This window comes from Pelophylax lessonae (assembly GCF_965119305.1).
Source record: "Pelophylax lessonae genome assembly, chromosome: 8".
NCBI classification, from domain to species: domain Eukaryota; kingdom Metazoa; phylum Chordata; class Amphibia; order Anura; family Ranidae; genus Pelophylax; species Pelophylax lessonae.
Window position 1 is genome coordinate 143,514,847 of NC_138775.1, and position 21,783 is coordinate 143,536,629.

Genomic DNA, 21,783 nt, shown 5'->3' on the forward strand with positions numbered 1-21,783 from the left:
TGTACTGTATCATTAGTGTTATATTTTTATTGATTGTAAATGTAGTAAGCCTTCACAATCCCTGGGAAAGTGGCATAATATCCCATAAAACACACTGAAATCTCAACCTTTACTGTATATAAATAAATAAACTGTACAGTATACTGTATGTAAATATGACTATATCAATATATATATAATGTGTGTTGGAATCAGACAGGAATGTGTAGCCAGCTGTTCCAAAGCCTCTTGATAATTTTACATGTGAACAGGCTTTCCTGCTTGTTAAGCAATCAGACTTGGATAGTGGGCACCCTAAAAGGTGGTCATAAACAGGTGTCAGTGGCTTCCTCAGTTCTCACAATCAGTTTGGATTTATGAACAGGAGTATTATCACCTAGTTTGAGTAAGCGGTTTGCAATAGGAAATGCAATACAGGGATTGAGTTCACAAGAACAGCTCCTTTCACCCTATCACTGCCAAAACCATTTTTGCCTTTTTTGTAACACATGTAAAATGTACATTTTAGGCCTAAAGATTAGTGGAAATCCCCTTACATTATATATTCTCTGAAAGCAGAGACCCTGGTGAAATTTTTTTTTTTTTTTTTAATGTCACAAGGTATTAAGGCAACAGTTTATCAAGCATAAGATTTTACTAAAAAATACACGCAATTTTAGTGTACACAAATGCAATATATTGTCTAATTTTATTTGTAAAATATAACAGTTAAGAATGTGACGAGTAAATAGATACCCAAGATGTCAAGCCATAAAATTGATTGGACCCATGAAGTAGCAACAGACTTTGGTACACAATATTGTCCATAAACAATGCTTTAAAAGCCCTTACAGACCATCAGTTTACAGTTAACTGTAAAAAATGGACATAGAATTGCTCCCACTCTGGTGTGCATGGCTATGTATAGCATGTGTAAACAGAGGCGTAACCAGAACCTTCAGGGCCCTGGTGCAGGAAACCATAAAGGACGCCCCTGACCCCAACTGGGGCCCCCCTAACTATGGCAGAACACCAAGGCCCACTAGCAAGTGCAACCTTTGCAACCATGGTACTTCCGCCACTGGTGTCAGCAGTTTTTATTTTTGTTATTTTATGTATTTATTTTTTTACAATTGTATTTATAAAAAAAAATTTTTTTTTACTATTTTTTTTAGGAGCCCTGTTGGAGGGCTTTGGTGAAATATCAGGGGTCTAAACAGATCTCTGATATTTGACCTTTGAGACAGAGTGAGGAGCCCTCAATCTCCATTTCTGCAGCCTCAGCAGCACAGAATGAATGGACAGGAATAGCTCTGTACAGAGCTTCCTGTTCATTCACAAACTGAAGCACAACAAACGCAGTTTACTATGCCTCAGTTATTAATGAACAGAGCCAGTGATCGGTACAGATTAGATCACTGACTCTATTCATTAAGACAAGGAAGAGGCCAGTAAATGCTGCCCCTCCTATCCAGGTGTACAGGAGGCTGCACGGGCCCCCTGGAGCATGGGGCCGGGTCACAATCACCCCCTGTGTGTAACACAATCACCATTTTGGTACGTAGGTGCCTGTGTGTAATATGTATGGGGAGGCTCAAAGCTAAAGTTTAGATATGCATATTTTTGCAAAGGTATATTGATCAAGCTTGGATGCTTTGAGAAAGTGTTCTCTAATGAGCAGCTTGACTCAGGACCCGAAAGCCAGCAGCGATCCCTGTGGTAGCAGTGATCTTCCAGGTATAGCCCATGCATACTTGTAACTATGTAAAAATATGCATACCTGGTATTCTTGATGAGGAGCTCTGGCTGAGATACATGTGAATTTTATTGAGGGAAACGCTCTTTCTAGCTCATAAATCTATAGCACTTAGATGGATCCAACCTACTCCTCCATCGCTGCACCAATGTCACGCTTACCCCTAATGCAGGTGGTCAGACACTATAGCTGGCTACTGTGTTCTTCATCTATACCAGCTCCTTTTCCTATAGGGCAAGCAGGCCTACTCGGTTGCCCCCAGGACTTATACACAATGCTATAGTGGCTGGATATGGATACATGTGTTCCTGCCATTTTTATCATACATCTTACTCAAGGGGTGTTTCACTGTTAGCACATCAGTCAGTAGTATGGGAGGGTATTCGGGTTAAATGTGACCCTGAGGGCTATGTATTTGTGTTTGCTAAAGTGTATTTACTACCTTTTGTGATCATGGTAATTTAAAGCCCCCCACCTGCTACTCTATGTGTATTGATTGAAGCGGTGGTGTTTATGGCACAATATCCAGATGCCTATGTCATATGCATGGGGGATTTTAATATGTGGTTAGATCCAGCAGTAGCTAAATATGGAAGAACCCTACAGAATGCTAGGATAGGAGTAGGTACTTTCGGGGGATTAGGTAAAGAGGTGGGATCTATGAAGGGTTAAATATCCAGATATTAGAGCATATTCATGTGCAGCTATAGGGAAGGGATCTCTTTGCCAAATAGATCTAGCACTGGGTAATGATAAGGTATTGCCATTGGTATACTTGGCTACATATCTTGCCCGAGGAGTGACAGATCATTCTCCATTGCTAAATAAAATTGGCTATAAGTCCAAAGAGAAGACACCCAGGATGGAAGCTGCATCCCTATTGGTTATCTCAGATAGGAAACAATGACCAAATACCAGACCAACTGGGAATATTTTTAGAAGCCCATAGGGACTCACCAATGGATGGTAACTTTTGGGATGCATTTAGGGCGTATTTCAGGGGAGCTTTGAGATCTACAATAGCATATATAAAGAGGACTAATAGACTAAGGGGTGGAGTTGGCTGGAACAGAGTTTCTCAACTCTGGTCCTCAGGGCACACTAACAGGCCAGATTTTAAGTATTATCTTAGGGAGATGCAGACTAGCATACTGCAATCACTGAGCAGCAAATTATATCACCTGTGATATATTTCAGTTTTATTGCAAACCTGGGCTGTGAGTGTCGGTTCACACTATGGCGATCCGACTTCGGGGGCGACCTGTGAAGTCGCGTGCACCGCGATTTCGGCGCAAGTTGCATGGACTTCACATAATGGAAGTCAATGCAAGTCACTCCGATGTCGCCCCGAAGTAGTACAGTAGCTATTTTCTAAGTCGGAGCGACTTGAGTCGCTCCTATTAGAACGGTTCCAGTAGCACAGAATGGACCGCGACTTGTCAGGCTGACAAGACGCCTGACAAGTCGCAGTAGTGTGAACCGGGACTTCGTGTACCCTGAGAAACACTGGGCTGGAATGAGTGCTCAAGCAGAGGCAGATTATATAGGGCAGTGGTCCTCAGGGCCCACTAACAGGCCAGGTTTGCAAGATAACTGAAATACATCCCAGGTGATATAATTTGCTGCTCAGTGATTGCAGTACTTTAGTCTGCATTTCCCCAAGGTAATACTTAAAATCTGGCCTGTAAGTGGGCCCTGAGGACCGGAGTTGAGGACCACTGATATAGGGGACCTCTCCAAAACTAAAAACGAAAGGTTGGAGAAATGTATACAGCAGTAAAAGATATAAGTGGCGGCTAATGCTAAGAGAAAAATGTAATTTTAGAATTAGCGAAACTATGAGCAAGGGAACCAAGCCAGTAAATTACTGGCATTTATAGTTAAACAACAGGCAACTACTTTGGTGGTCCCCAAAGTAAGAAATAGAGAAGGGAAAATGGTGTATACGGTAGATGAGATACTCATCTGCTTTATGAGTAGTATGTCTCCATATTACACGACTAGGTTGACTTGACAGATAGTGAAATGAAGCAATAATTAAATGAATTAGAATATCCTAGACTGACAGGGGAACAAGTTAGAATTTTTTATTTTTTCATTATTATTATTATTATAATACAGGATTTATACAGTGCCAACAGTTTACGCAGTGCTTTACAATAAAAAGGGGGACAGCACAATTAATAATACAGTTCAATACAAAAGGAATAGGAGGGCCCTGCTCATGGAGCTTACAATCTAAAGGAATTATAGGAAATATAGAATAATAGAGAAAGAGAGATCACAGAAGAGGAGGTGCATCAGGCTATACATTCTTTAGCCATAAGTAAATTACCAGGCCCAGATGGTATTCCGGGGGAGGTATATACAGTGCCTTGAAAAAGAATTCACACCCCTTGAAATTTTCCACATTTTGTCATTTTACAACCAAAAACATAAATGTATTTTATGTGATAGACCAACACAAAGTGACACATAATTGTGAAAGTGAAGGAAAATAATAAATGGTTTTCAAAGTTTTTTACAAATAAATATCTGAAAAGTGTGGCGTGCATTTGTATTCATCCCCCTTTACTCTGATACCCCTAAAATCTAGTGGAACCAATTGCCTTCAGAAGTCACCTAATTAGTAAATAGAGTCCACTTGTAGTTTAAAGCAGGGTTAGGTTAGAAAAAAATATCCCAAGCTTTGAACATCTCACAGAACACTGTTCAATCCATTATCCGAAAATGGAAAGAGTATGGAACAACTGCAAACCTACCAAGACATGGCCATCCACCTAAACTGACAGGCTGGGCAAGGAGAGCTTTAATCAGAGAAGAAGCCAAGAGGTCCATGGTAACTCTGGAGGAGCTGAAGACATCCACAGCTCAGGTGGGAGAATCTATCCACAGGACAACTATTAGTCGTGCACTCCAAAAATCTGGGCCTTTATGGAAGTGTGGCAAGAAGAAAGCCGTTGTTGAAAGAAACTCATAAGAAGTCCCCATTTGCAGTTTGCAAAAAGCCATGTGGGGGACACAGCAAACATGTGGAAGAAGGTGCTCCGGTCAGATGAGACCAAAATTTTACTTTTTGGCCTAGAAGCAAAATGCTATGTGTGGCGGAAAACTAACACTGCACATCACCCTGAACACACCATCCCCATCGTGAAACATGGTGGTGGCAGCATCATGTTGGGGGGAGGCTTTTTTTCAGCAGGGACAGCCAAACTGGTTAGAGTTGATGGGAAGATAGATGAAGCCAAATACAGGGCAATCTTAGAAGAAAACCTGTTAGAGTCTGCAAAAGACTTGAGACTGAAGTGGAGGTTTACCTTCCAGCAGGAAAATGACCCAAACATACAGCCAGAGCTACAATGGAATGGTTTAGATCAAAGCATATTTATGTGTTAGAATGGCCCAGTCAAAGTCCAGACCTAAATTCAATCTATGGCAAGACTTGAGAATTGCTGTTCACAGATGCTATCCATTCAATCTGACAGAGCTTAAGCTATTTTGCAAAGAATGGACAAAAATGTAACTCTCTAGATGTGCAAAGCTGGTAGATACATACCCAAAATGACTTGCAGCGATAGGTGGTTCTACAAAGTATTGACTCGGGGGGGGGGGGGGGGGGGGCTAAATACAAATGCATGCCACACTTTTCAGATATTGGTTTGTAAAAAATTTTGAAAGCCATTTATCATTTTCCTTCCACTTCACAATTATGTGCCAGTTTGTGTTGGTCTGCCACATAAAATGCATTTACATTTTTGGTTGTAACATGACAAATTTCAAGGGGTGTGAATACTTTTTCAAGGCACTGCAAAGGATGCATAATTGCAAGAGTAACGAAAATGGTTCCAAACAGACCAGGTAAGGCTGTGGGCCTGAGATTTATCCTGCTCACAAGCAAGCATATTTCCATATATTCAATATTGTTCACTTCACAAGCCCATGCAGCGAGTGACAGGGGGTCAGGCTGGCATCAGCTTCTGGCAATAACAGACCGAGCTGCCATCAAAAAGTGTCATGTTTTCCTTAAAAACGATGCATACTGTAAATGACCAATTCTCCAAGTGTATACAAACTTTTGAGCACAACTGTATTTATTACACCCAGTCATACTGAATTCTAAAAGCATCCATAATACACAATGAGGGGAATTGGTCAAAGCTGGAGCAGTGCTTGGCAACCAATCAGCTTTTAGGTTTCATCGCAAAACTAAACTGAACAAGTTGAAGCAAGAAGCTGATTGGCTGCCATGTACAGCTACTCCATTTTTAACCCCTTCGCAATCCACGCAATAGCCGAATGACGGCTACACTTTGCCGGGAGGCCGCCATATGACGTCCTCCAGTGCTCACGCTGCCTGCGTGCCCCCTGCGGATGCAGCTGATTACAGATCAGAGTACATTACAGTGGCAATATGATTGGACACAGCTGATCACGGATGTAAAAAGGATTTGCCGGCTGACAGGGAGTGAAGAGAGGAGAGCCAAAAACTTGCAAATCCACAAGGAGGGCATTTGCATTGACAATCAGAGCACTTACCATCAGCATCTTGTATATCAGTGCAGCCCAAACAGTGTCGCCTGTTCATTAGTGTGGCCTCATCAGGGCACATCAGTGAAGGAGAAAAATTACTTTTTTTACAAAATGTTATAACAGAAACTAAGAACAACTTTTTTTTGTTTGCTTAGCAAAAAAAAAACCCAGTGGTGATTAAATACAGAGGCGTACCTAGGGTCTCCAGCGCCATTGGGTGACAGAGAGAGAGAGAGAGAAAGGGGGGTGAGTGAGAGAAAGGGGGGGTGACAAAGAGAGAGAGAAAGGGGGGGTGACAGCGAGAGAGGGGGGGTGACAGCGAGAGAAAGAGAGGGGGGTGACAGCGAGAGAAAGAGGGGGGTGACAGAGAGAGAGAGAGAGGGGGTGACAGAGAGAGAGAGGGGGTAGAGAGAGGGGTGACAGAGAGAGGGGGTGACAGAGAGAGAGAGGGGGTGACAGAGAGAGAGAGAGGGGGTGACAGAGAGAGAGAGAGATAGATAGAGAGGGGGTGACAGAGAGAGAGATGGGGTGACAGAGAGAGGGATGGGGTGACATAGAGAGAGAGATGGGGGTGACATAGAGAGAGAGAGAGAGGGGGGGTGACAGAAAGAGAGAGGGGGGTGACAGAAAGAGAGAGGGGAGTGACAGAAAGAGAGAGAGGGGAGTGGCAGAAAGAGAGAGGGGGTGACAGAAAGAGAGAGGGGAGTGACAGAAAGAGAGAGGGGGGGTGACAGAAAGAGAGAGGGGGTGACAGAAAGAGAGAGGGGAGTGACAGAAAGAGAGATGGGGGTGACAGAAAGAGAGATGGGGGTGACAGAGAGAGAGATGGGGTGACAGAAAGAAAAAGAGAGGGAGGGTGACAGAGAGAGAGAAAGAGGGGGGGGGGTGAGAGAGAGGGGGTGACAGAGAGAAAGAGAGGGGGGTACCCCAGTCAGCTTTGCCAGGGAGTGGAGAGGAGGTTGAAGGAGTCTCACCATGCTGAGCGGTGGTACGGGCTCCTCTGACAGCTCAGTGCAGTCCCCATCCCCTGCCTGCCGCCGATTGATGTCACGGTCATGTGACTGCTGACCGCCCGTATGTGTGGGTGGACAGAGCTCCGGGGAGAGCCCGCACTGCCGTCGCCTGGAGTGGACACAGGGCTCCGGGATTGGAGCCACACGCTGCCCGGGGTGCAGGCTGAGCGGAGGGCGCAAAAATCACTGCTAACACTGCCAGTTTTTTTGCGACCCCCCCTCGGCCTGCGCCCCTGGCAGTCTGGCCAACCCCTTGGTATGCCTCTGATTAAATACTACCAAAAGAAAGCTCCATAAGTCTAAAAAAAAATGATAAAATTTTTTTTTTTTTTTTGTAGTCATTGGGAGTGTAAAAGCTGAAAATTGGCCTGGGCAGGAAGGGGGTGAACGTGCCCAGTAGGAAAGTGGTTATTCACCCCCTACCCTGTGGGTTTCTACATTCCATACATAACAGATGTAAGCAAAGCATGTAACCGTTGCAAGAATGGCCAGCACACTGTGTAGAAGGAGCCGGTTACTATTCGATCTGATCCCAGAGAAGAGCTCCCTGCCTCCTACTCGCCCACCTCCTCCACTTCCTTGTCAGCTGACTGTACTCGATCACGTGACAGAACGTCACTCCGGCGACCCTGCCAGTCTGGGCTGCTCCTTCTCCCTTGGCAACAATAGATGCAAACCGTTGTCGGTTCTCGGTCATCATCTCGTATCCCTGGGCGGCTCCACCGACCTCCTGCTGGTACAGAGATGCAGACAGAGGACGCCCGATATCTGAAGAGGTGAGCTGTCATTGTATGACCAAGGATTGTTCTCTGGGATGGGGATGGGGGGGGGGGGGGGGGGGCAGTGCCTTATTATGTCCTCCATTACACTGTCCATATATTCACGTGTGTTGTACTTGTGTTAGACATATCTCATAGTGATTGCAGTGTGAGCTGTGCTATTATAGCTGCTGCCCCACACCTTGCCAATGTACACCTCTGTTTAGCCAGTAGAAGATGGCATCTTCCTGTGTCATGGGTGTGATCTGTGCATTTTGCAGGGTATATCTACCTAGAGCATTGCCCTCCAGTTAGTATTATTCATGACAGACTCCCTCATCATAGACAGGTAGCTTGATACAAACTGCCTGCGCCTGCTTGTCACTAAGACATTTAATAGCAGCAGCATGATTATTGTATCACCTGTCATGATGGGTTTAAAAACCAAGAATAATATCCCTTTATAGTACAAAAACTAATAGCTACAGATAAACACTAACATAAGGGGTTGATTTTGTACTGTGAAACAGTAAAAGTAATAATAAATAAATATATATATATATATATATATATATATATATATATATATATATATATACCCTAAAGTAGGATATACACGGTATTTTAACTGGAAGTTAGACAAGAAGCTACGTAAAAGGTGGGGGGTGGATGTATTTTGTAACATTTTTTAATTTCCCTGGCTCTACTGATACCTGATACTGATACTGGTACCATGGGACGCAATTTGCATAACCTAAACAAAAATGATGGACAAAGAAGAACTAAATACGTGATTTTTTTTTTTTTTTTTTTTATGTGGTTGTAAACTCTTCTATATACCTAGTGAAGTGACTGGCCTTTGACGATCCACAGAGATATGAAACAAATCCTTCTACATAATCTGTACCTATCTTATCTGCAGATTTTTTTTTTTCTGTATATGTTCTATGTCTAGAATTTTTAAAGCTTGTCTGAGCTGTCAGAAAACATTGTGTGGAGAGCTGAAGTTATACTCTGCAGAGCTCAGGGGGAGAGCTCTAAGAGCTGATTGGAGGGAAGGAACAACTTTCCCTCCCCTTTCATACAGCACACAGGAACAGAGCTGAGACTGTCAATCATAGGCTGTGTGTTGGAGCTCCCTCCCCTGTCACCTTTTTTCACTTGGTTTCAGGAACACTTTTCAGAAGTGATTAATGCAGATAGCAGAGGAAAGGAGCAGCAGATAGAAATTACACTTAGTGCTCTATAAATATATACAAGTACAAAGTATAGAGGGATATGCTTTGTTCATATTCCATGTCTGAGGATTACAACCACGTTAATGCTGAGATGTAGCAGCTACCAGGAAACTGGGACGAAACAAGTGTACCTGGATTTCTGTTCCCTACCCTTCGCATACCCTTGTCTTCTTCCCATAACTGCATCAATATTTTGGCAGAAGCTACAATCCTGATAGATCACATTTCATTACATATTTGGAGGCCTTTTTTGCCAACATTCAGCTACAGCATGGTGTTCAAAAACCAAATATCTACTCAACCTGGGATGCATTTTCAACAAGGAAAAACCCTCCCCAGTTCTATCCCCCGTTCAATCCTTCAGTAGTGTCTCTGCGGAAGAGTATGCAGGTACATCCAAGCAGTACATTGGGCTCCGTTACATTTGAGCTCCCTGCAGAACTTACTTTTTGTCTTTTTTGAAAAGAGAGAAAGGAGAGAGGCAGATTGACAATGGGATAAAGACGTAGGTTGCCATCATCCAAAAACCTAAAGACTACAAAAAGACTGCTACTAGTTGTCTTTGTAGTTCTGTAATTAAAAAAAAAATAATGTATCGAGTATCATATGTGATTCCTTTAAAGTATGATATGTTTTTGAAATATTTTTTTATACCTATGTGTGGAATTTCAATTCTTGGGTGCCAACCTATAGTTTTTTTTTATTTTATTTTATTGTACATGATTCGGTGGTTTCAGAGGTTGTGGCCTAAAATCTGGACACGGATATCTTCAAATACCAGGGAACTTAAGGCTATCGTTGAAGTCTCTATACATTTCAGTTTAAGAAGTTAATCACGTTCAGATCATGTCTGTCAGTTCCACGTCTATGGCAGCTATCAGTCGCTAAGTAGGCACCAGGTCTCTGCACATTCTGTAATTGGCCTTAGAGAAACTGTTCAGGGCAGGCGTTCACCTGCTGCCCCTGTCAGGAATACATTTGAAGGGAACATTGAACTCCTTAGCAGATTTCTTGACTAAACCCAAATTCCTTCAGGATGTAGTCAACCAACAAAGGGCTGGCAGCGAATACTTTAAAGGTGTGAACAGGGGCTCTGATAGTCTTTTTGGGAATGCAAAAGATCCTCTCCTCAGAAGATTTTCTTTTAGATCCCTCTCCAGCAGGGGCGGACTGACAATTCATGGGGCCCCTGGGCAATTTGAGATCATGGGTCCCCCTGTGTCCCTGCCCACACTGAAGCCACACCCACACAAAGCCCCACCTACTGTATATATTGCACTGCCTACATTACATGCGTTTGCTTTACACTATGTTCAAAATACATATTTAACCATTAGACCTCTGGAAAATGTACCCCCGCCCCCATGACCAAGCCATTTTTTGCTATTCAGCACTGCGTTACTTTAACAATTGCACAATCATGCAACACTGTACACAAATACATCGTATGTCCTTTTTTCCACAAATAGAGCTTTCTTTTTTTGATTACCCCTGCATTTTTTATTTGTTTGTAACCAGACCCCCTGGACTCCTAGATTATACATAACTCCCAGTACAGAGCCTCTGGTCTCCTCTCCTGTGCCTGGGTCAGCTGGGATCTACTCCCTAGTGCAGGGCTCTTGTCTAATCTTCTCCCCAGAGCTGGAGGGTGGCATTGTGGACCTCTCCAGGGGCCCGGGATGGTCAGCAAGGGCTGAAAATGAACCACCGGCTGCTGGTTCAGTACCCAGCCCCCCCTTCCTAATCATGAAGCTGATCACCTAGTCTCAGCTCAGTTCATTCATGACTGATAATTATGTTTACAGTTGGCAGGGATCACATTGTTCTGCCCTCCCAGAAGGCTTCATGAGGGTGGCGAAGTCTGTGTTGCCATTAGTAACTAGGCCACTGTCACCTAGGAACTGCCACTGCCTCTGCTCTCTCAGCTCCCCTGAATGGTCAGTCTGCTGATATAAGGAGACTATGATCTGTTGGGGGATCCGTAAGTGGGGGGTGCTGCTGATCTAATAGTTGGTCACCAACCATTAGATCAGCAGTCAGCACCCCCCCATAGAGACCCCCATTAGCTCACAGTTCCCTTATATCATGCCCCCCTTCCTTAGAGACCTCCAGAGATCATAGAGATCCCCCTTATAGCAGCACCCCTGCCCTCTTTAAGATCTCTATTTGGACCATAGTGACTTTCGACAGCATTATTCTACCGTACACCATTATGTATACTCTCACTGTAACAAGCCATTCTGATAGACAACCTCTATTGCAGTATCCCAAGAAATATGGAACCTCCTTTGTGTTCTGTTATTAGACTGGCAGGAATCAGGTACTGCTGCATGCAAGATGTGAGAGTCGGAGTTGGAGGGTGGAGCTAAGAGGCAGAGCGGCTCTACAGATATTTTCCTCAGTGTGTGTGTGTGTGTACAGTGGTGGTCCTAGCAACCAAGAGGGTCATCGAGGTGGGCAGGGAGAGAGGAGGCGGTCAGGGAATCCGGGGAACTGAAGGCAGAAATAACACAGAGATGACAACAGATGCTCAGCTGACAGGAATCTTCACTGAGTGGAGCACAATGCCGGACATTGATCCGGCACTGACTTCATCCCCAGGAGCCTCTCATGGGGCCCCCCACTGGTTCCGGGCCCTCGGGCAGTGCCCGATGGGCTCAGTCCGTCCCTGCTCTCCAGGCTTTCACAAGAGCCTTTCCTCTATAACAGCAAAGTGGAACTTTACCCATAATAGCTTCTTGCTGGAGGCTGCCATTTCTCTGAAGCACAGAGCCCCCAAACAGCAGGAAATCAAAGTGAAACTAAACCCATTGATTTAACGGTTTCAAAAACCTTTACATTCCTGGAATGCCGGGATTGCTAACTGTCCCCAACCAAACTGTCAACCAAAACCTCAACCTCAGCCAAACTATCAAATGGCTGGTATCATAACTGATCACATGTGCAGCACCATGGCAGTTGCAGTTTAAAGCGGAGTTCCAGCCATTTACTCACCTGTCCAACGGTCCAGCGATGCGGCCGCCCGAAGCCTCGATCCTCTCCCTCGGTGCCGGCATCACTGCTGTGGGCACCCGGCTGTTACAGTTTGCGGCTTCGCAGCCGGGTACCCACTGCGCATGCGCGAGTCACGCTGCGCGCCGTGATTGGCCGGCAATCTTCTGGGACCTCTGACGTGTCCCAGAAGATTGCAGGGAGGGAGGGGGAGAGGAGAACTTCCGCTCAGGGCACCGCGGCGCTCCGAGCGGAAGTGGGAGCGAGTACCTGTCAAAACTAGGTACCCGCCCCCCCCCCAAAAAAATGACATGCCAAATGTGGCATGTCGGGGGTCAGGACTCCCTAAAGCGGAAGTTCCACTTTTGGGTGGAACTCCGCTTTAACCACTTCCCGCAACAACATGTACCTGTAAGTGGTTGTATGGGGTGATGCCTGCAGCTAAAGGAATCATCCCGGTACCATTTTTTAGAATAATGAAGAGAGATAACACCGATCAGGCTAGTCAAAGTCCACGATTCAAGGTGGGTGCTGAACCTCGGCTCGCCACCAGGAGAAGCATTAAAGAAGAAAATGGTCGCACACCACCACAGAATCCAATGAAGAAAAGTTCTTTATTCACATGAGTGGTACAAGGGACAGCAGGGTAGGACAGTAGACGCGTTTCACAGGACTGCTACGTGCTTCTTCACTAACAAGGGAACAAGCACATAACAGTCCTGTGAAACGCGTCTACTGTCCTACCCTGCTGTCCCTTGTACCACTCGTGAATAAAGAACTTTTCTTCATTGGATTCCGTGGTGGTGTGCGACCATTTTCTTCTTTCACACCATTTCTTAGAGTAAACGGTCGTCTTTCATGTGATAACAACCGATGTGGTAATCAGAAATAAGTATAAATTCCGCGCTCAGATGTCTAAGGAATATAGAGGCTGTTGCCTACCTTGAATACCCAGAGGGGTATAGTAATGTAAAAAAGGAAAGGCATAGTGGCGCTGCCTAAACGTAAATATCACATATGCAGAGCAAAAGTCTTATGTGCAAAAAATATCTGATAACATGACATGTGAATAAAGTGTCAAATGTGCTCAGGTGTGTCCATACAAAAATATGATATATAAACAATAATAAATAATAATAATAAATATAAAAACCAGTGCTAAAAAGTATAATAGATCATAGATTGGTATCATCCTCCAAAACCTGGTATATGTATAAAAATATAGAGTATAAAAATACAAGTGAATAAAATAAAATTTAAAATATTAAAAAATGTATATCATCTATTAGTCCCAATATTGTGCAAGTTGCAAAAAATTGTTCGTATTTTTGATGGAGTGAAGATCACTCTGTGCAAGCAGGTGCAACCGTGCTCCCCCCCCCCCCCCCAACTGGACCGCACTTACCAGAGGAAGGTACCCCTACAGGGGTCACAGGTATGTACCCAGCAAGGTAGAGTAGGTCCCCCCCCCCGCCCCCCACTTAGGTACCTACCAGCACAGATAAACGTTTGTTGTAAAGTAGTTCCAACGTTAGTATAAATAGTAGATACTCCTGTTCTCATTTGCTCTCATTTGCTTTGCTCAGGTAAAGGGCTGCGGGCTGCTAGTGTTATCAGGGCAGAAGTGGTTCCAGCAACAGATGTGGCTAAGCCAGAAGCGACGCCAGGATGTCACTTCTGGTTTACTTGGAAGCCAGTGGTGCTCATTTAAAAGCAGGTGCAACCGTGCTCCCCCCCCCCCCCCCAACTGGACCGCACTTACCAGATGAAGGTACCCCTACAGGGGTCACAGGTATGTACCCAGCAAGGTAGAGTAGGTCCCCCCCCCCCCGCCCCCCACTTAGGTACCTACCAGCACAGATAAACGTTTGTTGTAAAGTAGTTCCAACGTTAGTATAAATAGTAGATACTCCTGTTCTCATTTGCTCTCATTTGCTTTGCTCAGGTAAAGGGCTGCGGGCTGCTAGTGTTATCAGGGCAGAAGTGGTTCCAGCAACAGATGTGGCTAAGCAGCTGCTTGGCTGTTATCACAAGGAGTGGGAGGGGACATCTGCCCCCCTCCCGCCGCCTTCCGATACTCTGCCCCGGTTTCTCATTCCACCGGGAGACCCAAGCGACCAGCCGGCACGTCCACTGGCTGGCAGGAGTTCTGAACTAAGCCAGAATCCGCTTCGATCGGGTCTCTGATGTAGTAACCCAGAAGCGACGCCAGGATGTCACTTCTGGTTTACTTGGAAGCCAGTGGTGCTCATTTAAAAAAATCCAAAGTATTTTAAAATGCCGATCTTGGCATTTTTGAATACTTTAAAGTGCAGAGGAGGGGTTTGGGGTCACTGCCTTTTACTGTCATAAGAGATGTTTTTACATTCCTTGTGAAAGCAATAAAAGTGATCAGTTTTTTTTTTTTTTTTTAAAGAGACCCTGTCCCCGCGTGCTCGTGCACCAAAAAAAATGCAAATGTAAGTTGCGCCTGCAAATGTAAACAGTGTTCGAATCACACATGAGAGGTATCACTGCAATCCTTAGAGCGAGAGCAATAAATATAGCAAAAGACCTCCTCTCTAATTCTAAACTGGTAACTGTTACATTTTCTAAAACGTCTCCTATGGAAATTTTTAAATATCGTGGTTTGTCGCCATTCCAGGAGTGCGTGCAATTTTTAAAGCATGACATGTTAGGTATCTATTTAATCGGCATAACATCATCTTTCACAATATACAACAAAATTGGGCTAACTTTACGTTTTAGTTTTTTTTTTTTTTAATTCAGCAAAGTGTATTTTTTCACAAAAAATGTTGTTTGAAAGACCGCTGCACAAATACTGTAAGACATAAAATATTTAAACAACCGCCATTTTAATCTCCAGAGTCTCTCCTAAAAATATATACAAACCCGATTCCAAAAAAGTTGGGACACTGTACAAATTGTGAATAAAAACAGAATGCAATGATGTGGAAGTTTTAAATGTCAATATTTTGTTCAGAATTACAACATAGATTACATATCAAATGTTTAAACCTAGAAAATGTATAATTTTAAGGGAAACATAAGTTGATTTTAAATTTCATAGAACCAACACATCGCAAAAAAGTTGGAACACGGCCTTGTTTACCACTGTGTGGCATCCCTCTTCTTTTTATGACAGTCTGCAAACATCTGGGGACTGAGGAGACAAGTTGCTCAAGTTTAGGAATAGGAATGTTGTCCCATTCTTGTCTAATACAGGCTTCTAGTTGCTCAACTGTCTTAGGTCTTCTTTGTTGCATCTTCCTCTTTGTGATGCGCCAAATATTTTCTATGGGTGAAAGATCTGGACTGCAGGCTGGTCATTTCAGTACCCGGATCCTTTTTCTACGCAGCCATGATGTTGTAATTGGTGCAGTACAGTCAGGTCCATAAATATTGGGACATCAACACAATTCTAATCTTTTGGCTCTATACACCACCACAATGGATTTGAAATGAAACAAACGAGATGTGCTTTAACTGCAGACTTTCAGCTTTAATTTGAGGGTATTTACATCCAAATCAGGTGAAAGGTGTAGGAATTACAACAGTTTGTATATGTGCCTCCCACTTTTTAAGGGGCCAAAAGTAATGGGACAATTGGCTGCTCAGCTGTTCCATGGCCAGGTGTGTGTTATTCCCTCATTATCCCCTTTACAAGGAGCAGATAAAAGGTCCAGAGTTAATTTCAAGTGTGCTATTTGCATTTGGAATCTGTTGCTGTCAACTCTCAATATGAGATCCAAAGTAGGGATGCACCGATCCGATATTAGGACCGGATATCGGCGCCGATACTGCCAAAATAGCTGGATCAGGGATCGGTAAAATTAACCAATCCACGGGCCGATCCGGTTTTGCTGAGTCCTGGCTCAGCCGTCCCGTACTTGCACGGAGCCGTTACTTCCTGTATAGGTCCAGGTCACAGGCAGAGTGATATCAGATGCACTCTGCCTGTGAATGGAGGAGCCATACACATGAAGCAGTGGCTTTGCTCTGTACTGCCGCCGCATGTATATTGTGTATGTGTGTAGTTCCGGATCGGTATTGGTATCGATAGCGGCAGATACACAATGCCAGGTATCGGTATCGGGACTAGAAAAGTCGGATCTGTGCACCCCTAATCCAAAGAGCTGTCACTATCAGTGAAGCAAGCCATCAGGCTGAAAAAACAAACCCATCAGAGAGATAGCAAAAACATTAGGTGTGGCCAAATCAACTGTTTGGAACATCCTTAAAAAGAAAGAATGCATAGGTGAGCTCAGCAATACCAAAAGACCCAGAAGACCATGGAAAACAACTGTGGTGGATGACCAAAGAATTCTTTCCCTGGTGAAGAAAACACCCTTCACAACAGTTGGCCAGATCAAGAACACTCTTCAGGAGGTAGGTGTATGTGTGTCAAAGTCAACAATCAAGAGATGAGAGAAGACTTCACCAGAGTGAATACAGAAGGTTCACCACAAGATGTAAACCATTGGTGAGCCTCAAAAACAGGAAGGCCAGATTAGAGTTTGCCAAACAACATCTAAAAAAGCCTTCACAGTTCTGAAACAACATCCTATGGACAGATGAGACCAAGATCAACTTGTACCAGAGTCATGGGAAGAGAAGAGTATGGAGAAGGAAAGGAACTGCTCATGATCCAAAGCATACCACCTCATCAGTCAATCATGGTGGTGGTAGTGTCATGGCGTGGGCATGTATGGCTGGCAATGGAAATGGTTCTCTTGTATTTATTAATGATGTGACTGCTGACAAAAGCAGCAGGATGAATTCTGAAGTGTTTCGGGCAATATTATCTGCCAATATTCAGCCAAATGCTTCAGAACTCATTGGACAGCGCTTCACAGTGCAGATGGACAATGACCCGAAGCATACTGCGAAAGCAACCAAAGAGTTTTTTAAGGGAAAGAAGTGGAATGTTATGCAATTGCCAAGTCAATCACCTGATCTGAATCTGATTGAGCATGCATTTCACTTGCTGAAGACAAAACTGAAGGAAAAATGCCCCAAGAACAAGCAGGAACTAAAGACAGTTGCAGTAGAGGCCTGGCAGAGCATCACCAGGGATGAAACCCAGCGTCTGGTGATGTCTATGTGTTCCAAACTTCAGGCTGTAATTGACTGCAAAGGATTTGCAACCAAGTATAAAAAAGTGAAAGTTTGATTTATGATTGTTAATCTGTCCCATTACTTTTGGTCCCTTACAAAGTGGGAGGCTCATATACAAACTGTTGTAATTCCTACACCTTTCACCTGATTTTGGATGTAAATACCCTCAAATTAAAGCTTAACGTCTGCTGTTAAAGCACATCTTGTTTGTTTCATTTCAAATTCATTGTGGTGGTGTATAGAGCCAAAAAGATTAGAATTGTGTAGATGTCCCAATATTTATCGACCTGACTGTATGTGGTCTGTCATTGTCATGTTTGAAAATGCAAGGTCTTCCCTGAAAGAGACAACGTTTTGGATAGGAGCATATGTTGTTCTAGAACTTGGATATACCTTTCAGCATTGATGGTGCCTTTCCAGATGTGTAAGCTGCCCATGCCACACGCACTTATACAACCCCATACCATCAGAGATGCAGGCTTCTGAACTGAGCGCTGATAACAACTTGGGTTGTCCTTTTCCTCTTTAGTCCGGATGACATGGCGTCCCAGTTTTCCAAAAAGAACTTCAAATTTTGATTCGTCTGACCACAGAACAGTTTTCAACTTTGCCACAGTCCATTTTAAATGAACCTTGGCCCAGAGAAAACACCTGCGCTTCTTGATCATGTTTAGATTTGGTTCCTTTTTGGCCTATAGAGTTTTAGCCGGCAACGGCGAATGGCACGGTGGATTGTGTTCACCAACAATGTTTTCCGGATTTATTCCTGAGCCTATGTTGTGATTTCCATTATAATAGCATTCCTGTATTTGATGCAGTTCCGTCTAAGGGCCCGAAGATCACGGGCATCCAGTATAGTTTTCCGGCCTTGACCCTAACGCACAGAGATTGTTCCAGATTCTCTGAATCTTTGGATGATATTATGCACTGTAGATGATGATAACTTCCGACTCTTTGCAATTTTTCTCTGAGAAACTCATTTCTGATATTGCTCCACTATTTTTTGCCGCAGCACTGGGGGAATTGGTGATCCTTTGCCCATCTTGACTTCTGAGAGACACTGCCACTCTGGGAGGCTCTTTTTATACCCAATCATGTTGCCAATTGACCTAATAAGTTGCAAATTGGTCCTCCAGCTGTTCCTTATATGTACATTTAACTTTTCCGGCCTCTTATTGCTACCTGTCCCAACTTTTTTGGAATGTGTAGCTCTCATAAAATCCAAAATAAGCCTTTGGCATGACATTTCAAAATGTCTCACTTTTTATATTTTATATTTTATCTATATTATATTGATAATAAAATATAAGTTTAAAAGATTTGTAAATTAGTTCATTCCTTTTTTTTACTCACAATTTATAGTGTCCCAACTTTTTTGGAATCGGGTTTGTATAAGCAGGACTTCATTTTCTGACTAAAGTTCCACTTTAAGTTCTGCAAGGCCTCCTCAAATCCCCCTTTTAAATACTTGCCGACCATCCACAGTATATATACTGCAGCAGGTCGGCTCTATTGCAGAAAACAATGTACGTTGTTTCATGCAATAGCCAGCGGCAGACGCAATGTCCGCTGGCCACCCACGATCGCTCCCCAGAGAGGTAGAATAGCGACCTGCCGATATAAACAAGGAAGACCACTGTTCTGTCAGGGATGAACACAGTGATCTTGTGTTCCTGCTAAGCAGGAACACGGATCTCTAATTTCATCCAGTGAGTACATCCCCCACACAGTTAGAAAGCACTCCCTAGGGACAAACTTAACCCTTTGATCGCCCCTGGTGTTAACCCCTTCCCTGCCAGTGTCATTAGTACAGTAACAGTGCATATTTTTAGCACTGATTACTGTAATAATGTCACTGGTTCCCAAAAAGGTTAAGTGTCAGATTTGTCCTCCGCAATGTTGCAGTCCCGCTAAAATCGCTGATTGCCGACGTTACTAGTAAAAATAAATAAATAAAAATGCCATAAAAATATCCCATTGTTTTGTTTGTAGACGCAATCACTTTTGCACAAACCAGTCAATATAGGCTAATTGGGATTTTTTTTTACCAAAAATATGTAGCAGAATACATATTGGCCTAAATTGATGAAGAAATTAGAATTTTTATATTTTTTTTTATTGGATATGTTTTTTTAGCAGAAAGTTAAAAATATATATTTTTTTTTTCAAAATTGTCTGTCTTTTTTTGTTTTTAGCACAAAAAATAAAAACCGCAAAGGTGATCAAAAATGCCACCAAATTAAAGCTCTATTTGTGGGGAAAAAAAGGACATTAATTTTGCTTTACCGCGTAATTGTTAGTTAAAATAGCGCAGTGCCACCTTGCAAAAAATGGTCTGGTCATTAAGGGGGTAAAACCTTCCAGTCGAGAAGTGGTTAAATCTATTTAGGACTGTTTGGATGAATTGATTTCCCTGAGGACAGCTTTTCTGTTGGTTTTCTCCAGAGCTAGGAGAATTCGTAATGATTCTCTTCTCCTTTCATGTGTTGTCTCAGAAGGTGATTGAGGAAAAAGTCATTTGATGTGAAGTTTTCAGGAATCCTCCAGAATGGCAGGGTTCCCGACACTCATATTGTGTTGTGTACTTTTGACTTAGAGTAATTTTTACGATATTTATATGTCCGATTGAACCACCACCAAATTTTATGTCCCATTCATTGAACCACCACCATTTTTTATGTCCCATTCATTGAACCACCACCATTTTTTATGTCCCATTCATTGAACCACCACCATTTTTTATGTTCCATTCATTGAACCACCACTATTTTTTATGTTCCATTCATTGAACCACCACTATTTTTTATGTCCCATTGAACCACTAATGTGATGTGCCTGGGTTGTTCAGGGATTCTGTTAGAATAGTAAAGGCCTGGTGTACTGAAAATAGTTGCATTGTGCATAGCTTGTCATGGCAAAAAGCAAGTTGGCACCAGTGCTCTGAACAATAGGCATAGCTTTAAAGGGCATTATAAATAGAGCCTGAGCCATACACATTGCACATACAGTATATATCACAGTCCTTTTACCGTCCAAAAGTTGCCTTATTTTCTGAGCTAAAAGCAAGTATCTTGCAAACCCACAAAACCCAAGGAAAATAATCACTCATTTTTTTTCCCCAGTAGTCAGATAAATAGAACAAGGCACAATATTCAACCTTAAAGGATAACTCCACTTTTGTCGGAAACAAAAAAGCAAATAAATTTAAAAAAATGACATAGCATATACAGTTACAACACAAGTCATATTTTAATTGAATTTTATTAAAAATTACCTTTTTCTTTTCAATCTGCAGCTCTGTAATATTCTGTAAAATGCAATATGGCAACCTGAAGGTGTTCTGTACACAGAATGTGTACATAACGCCTCCCAGAAACATCATTTCCTGCTTGTATGATTGGTTCACTGATTTTCCCAGAAGTCGGCAAAGATACAATTCAGATTTCAGGCATCCCCTGCAACAAAAATGTCATTTCAGATACTCCCAATAGGACATTATGTCTAAAGGGATACAGACTTTCCTCATTAGAGCCCTGCAAGTGCAGCAGCTGGTTGATAATTGTGAAACTACTCCCATTAGTTTCACTTTCCGCATGGACACAGACAAACACAAAGTGATTACTGCAGAATAACAAAATCCTTGTAATGTACTGTATATAGATTACCCAGAGGGGAATGTTTTTTTTTCTCAACAAAAGTGGAGTTAGCCTTTAAAGGAGAAGTACAGCTAAAGCTCGTTTGGCTGTACTTCTCCTGTGGACCACAGGAGTGCAGTTCATTTTGCACTCCCGTGACCCATTTTTAGCAGACAGCAGGCTAAAGTTCGCTGTCTGCTGATGTCACAGAGCCAGTCCAGGCTTGGGCAAGGTCGTGACAATGAAGTCGGGATCTGCCCACATGCCTGTGCTCTCGCCCTCTCCACAGCCGATCGCTCCAGTGAGCACAGGGGACAGAGCTGAGAGCTGGTGACTGACAGTCATTGACTCTCTGCTCAGAGAGATAGGAGAACCAAGCGATCTGCAGTGTTATATCACTCGGTTCTCAGTCTTAAAGGCGCCGGGGAACAGATGCAGCATCGGAATGATGCTGCATCCAGCTAGGTAAGTATGATCCTGGAAAGAAGTAACTCCATACTTCTCTTTTAATTACTGATTGGGTGAGTTTTGTGAAATAATAGATCAATGACATGATCTGTTGGGTCAGTGAGAGTGGTTTAAGGGTGGTCAGATCCCATGGGTGCGTGCCTAATATCGCTAACCCAATTTCTTAGTTGCTCCCTTCATCTATGTTCCTTCTTATCTCTATATGGCATTTATCTGCATTCTTTAGTTGTAAATAAGCCAAACCTTTATTTTAAAGTAGCAGTTGCCCTTTAGGTAACCTAAGCAGAGCACATTCTG

The 21,783-nt window shown here is 43.2% G+C and overlaps 1 protein-coding gene across 2 annotated transcripts in view; it reads left to right on the forward strand.

Moving 5' to 3' along the window:
- The first annotated feature begins 7,870 nt into the window (after positions 1–7,870).
- The window catches only part of KIFAP3 (kinesin associated protein 3), a 161,879-nt gene continuing 147,966 nt past the window's right edge, over positions 7,871–21,783 (forward strand). For both annotated transcript variants that reach the window (XM_082265121.1, XM_082265122.1), the window contains exon 1: positions 7,871–8,054. In XM_082265121.1, coding sequence (XP_082121247.1) covers positions 7,948–8,054 — 107 coding nt within the window. In that variant the 5' untranslated portion in view covers positions 7,871–7,947. The remainder of the gene's footprint in view (positions 8,055–21,783) is intronic.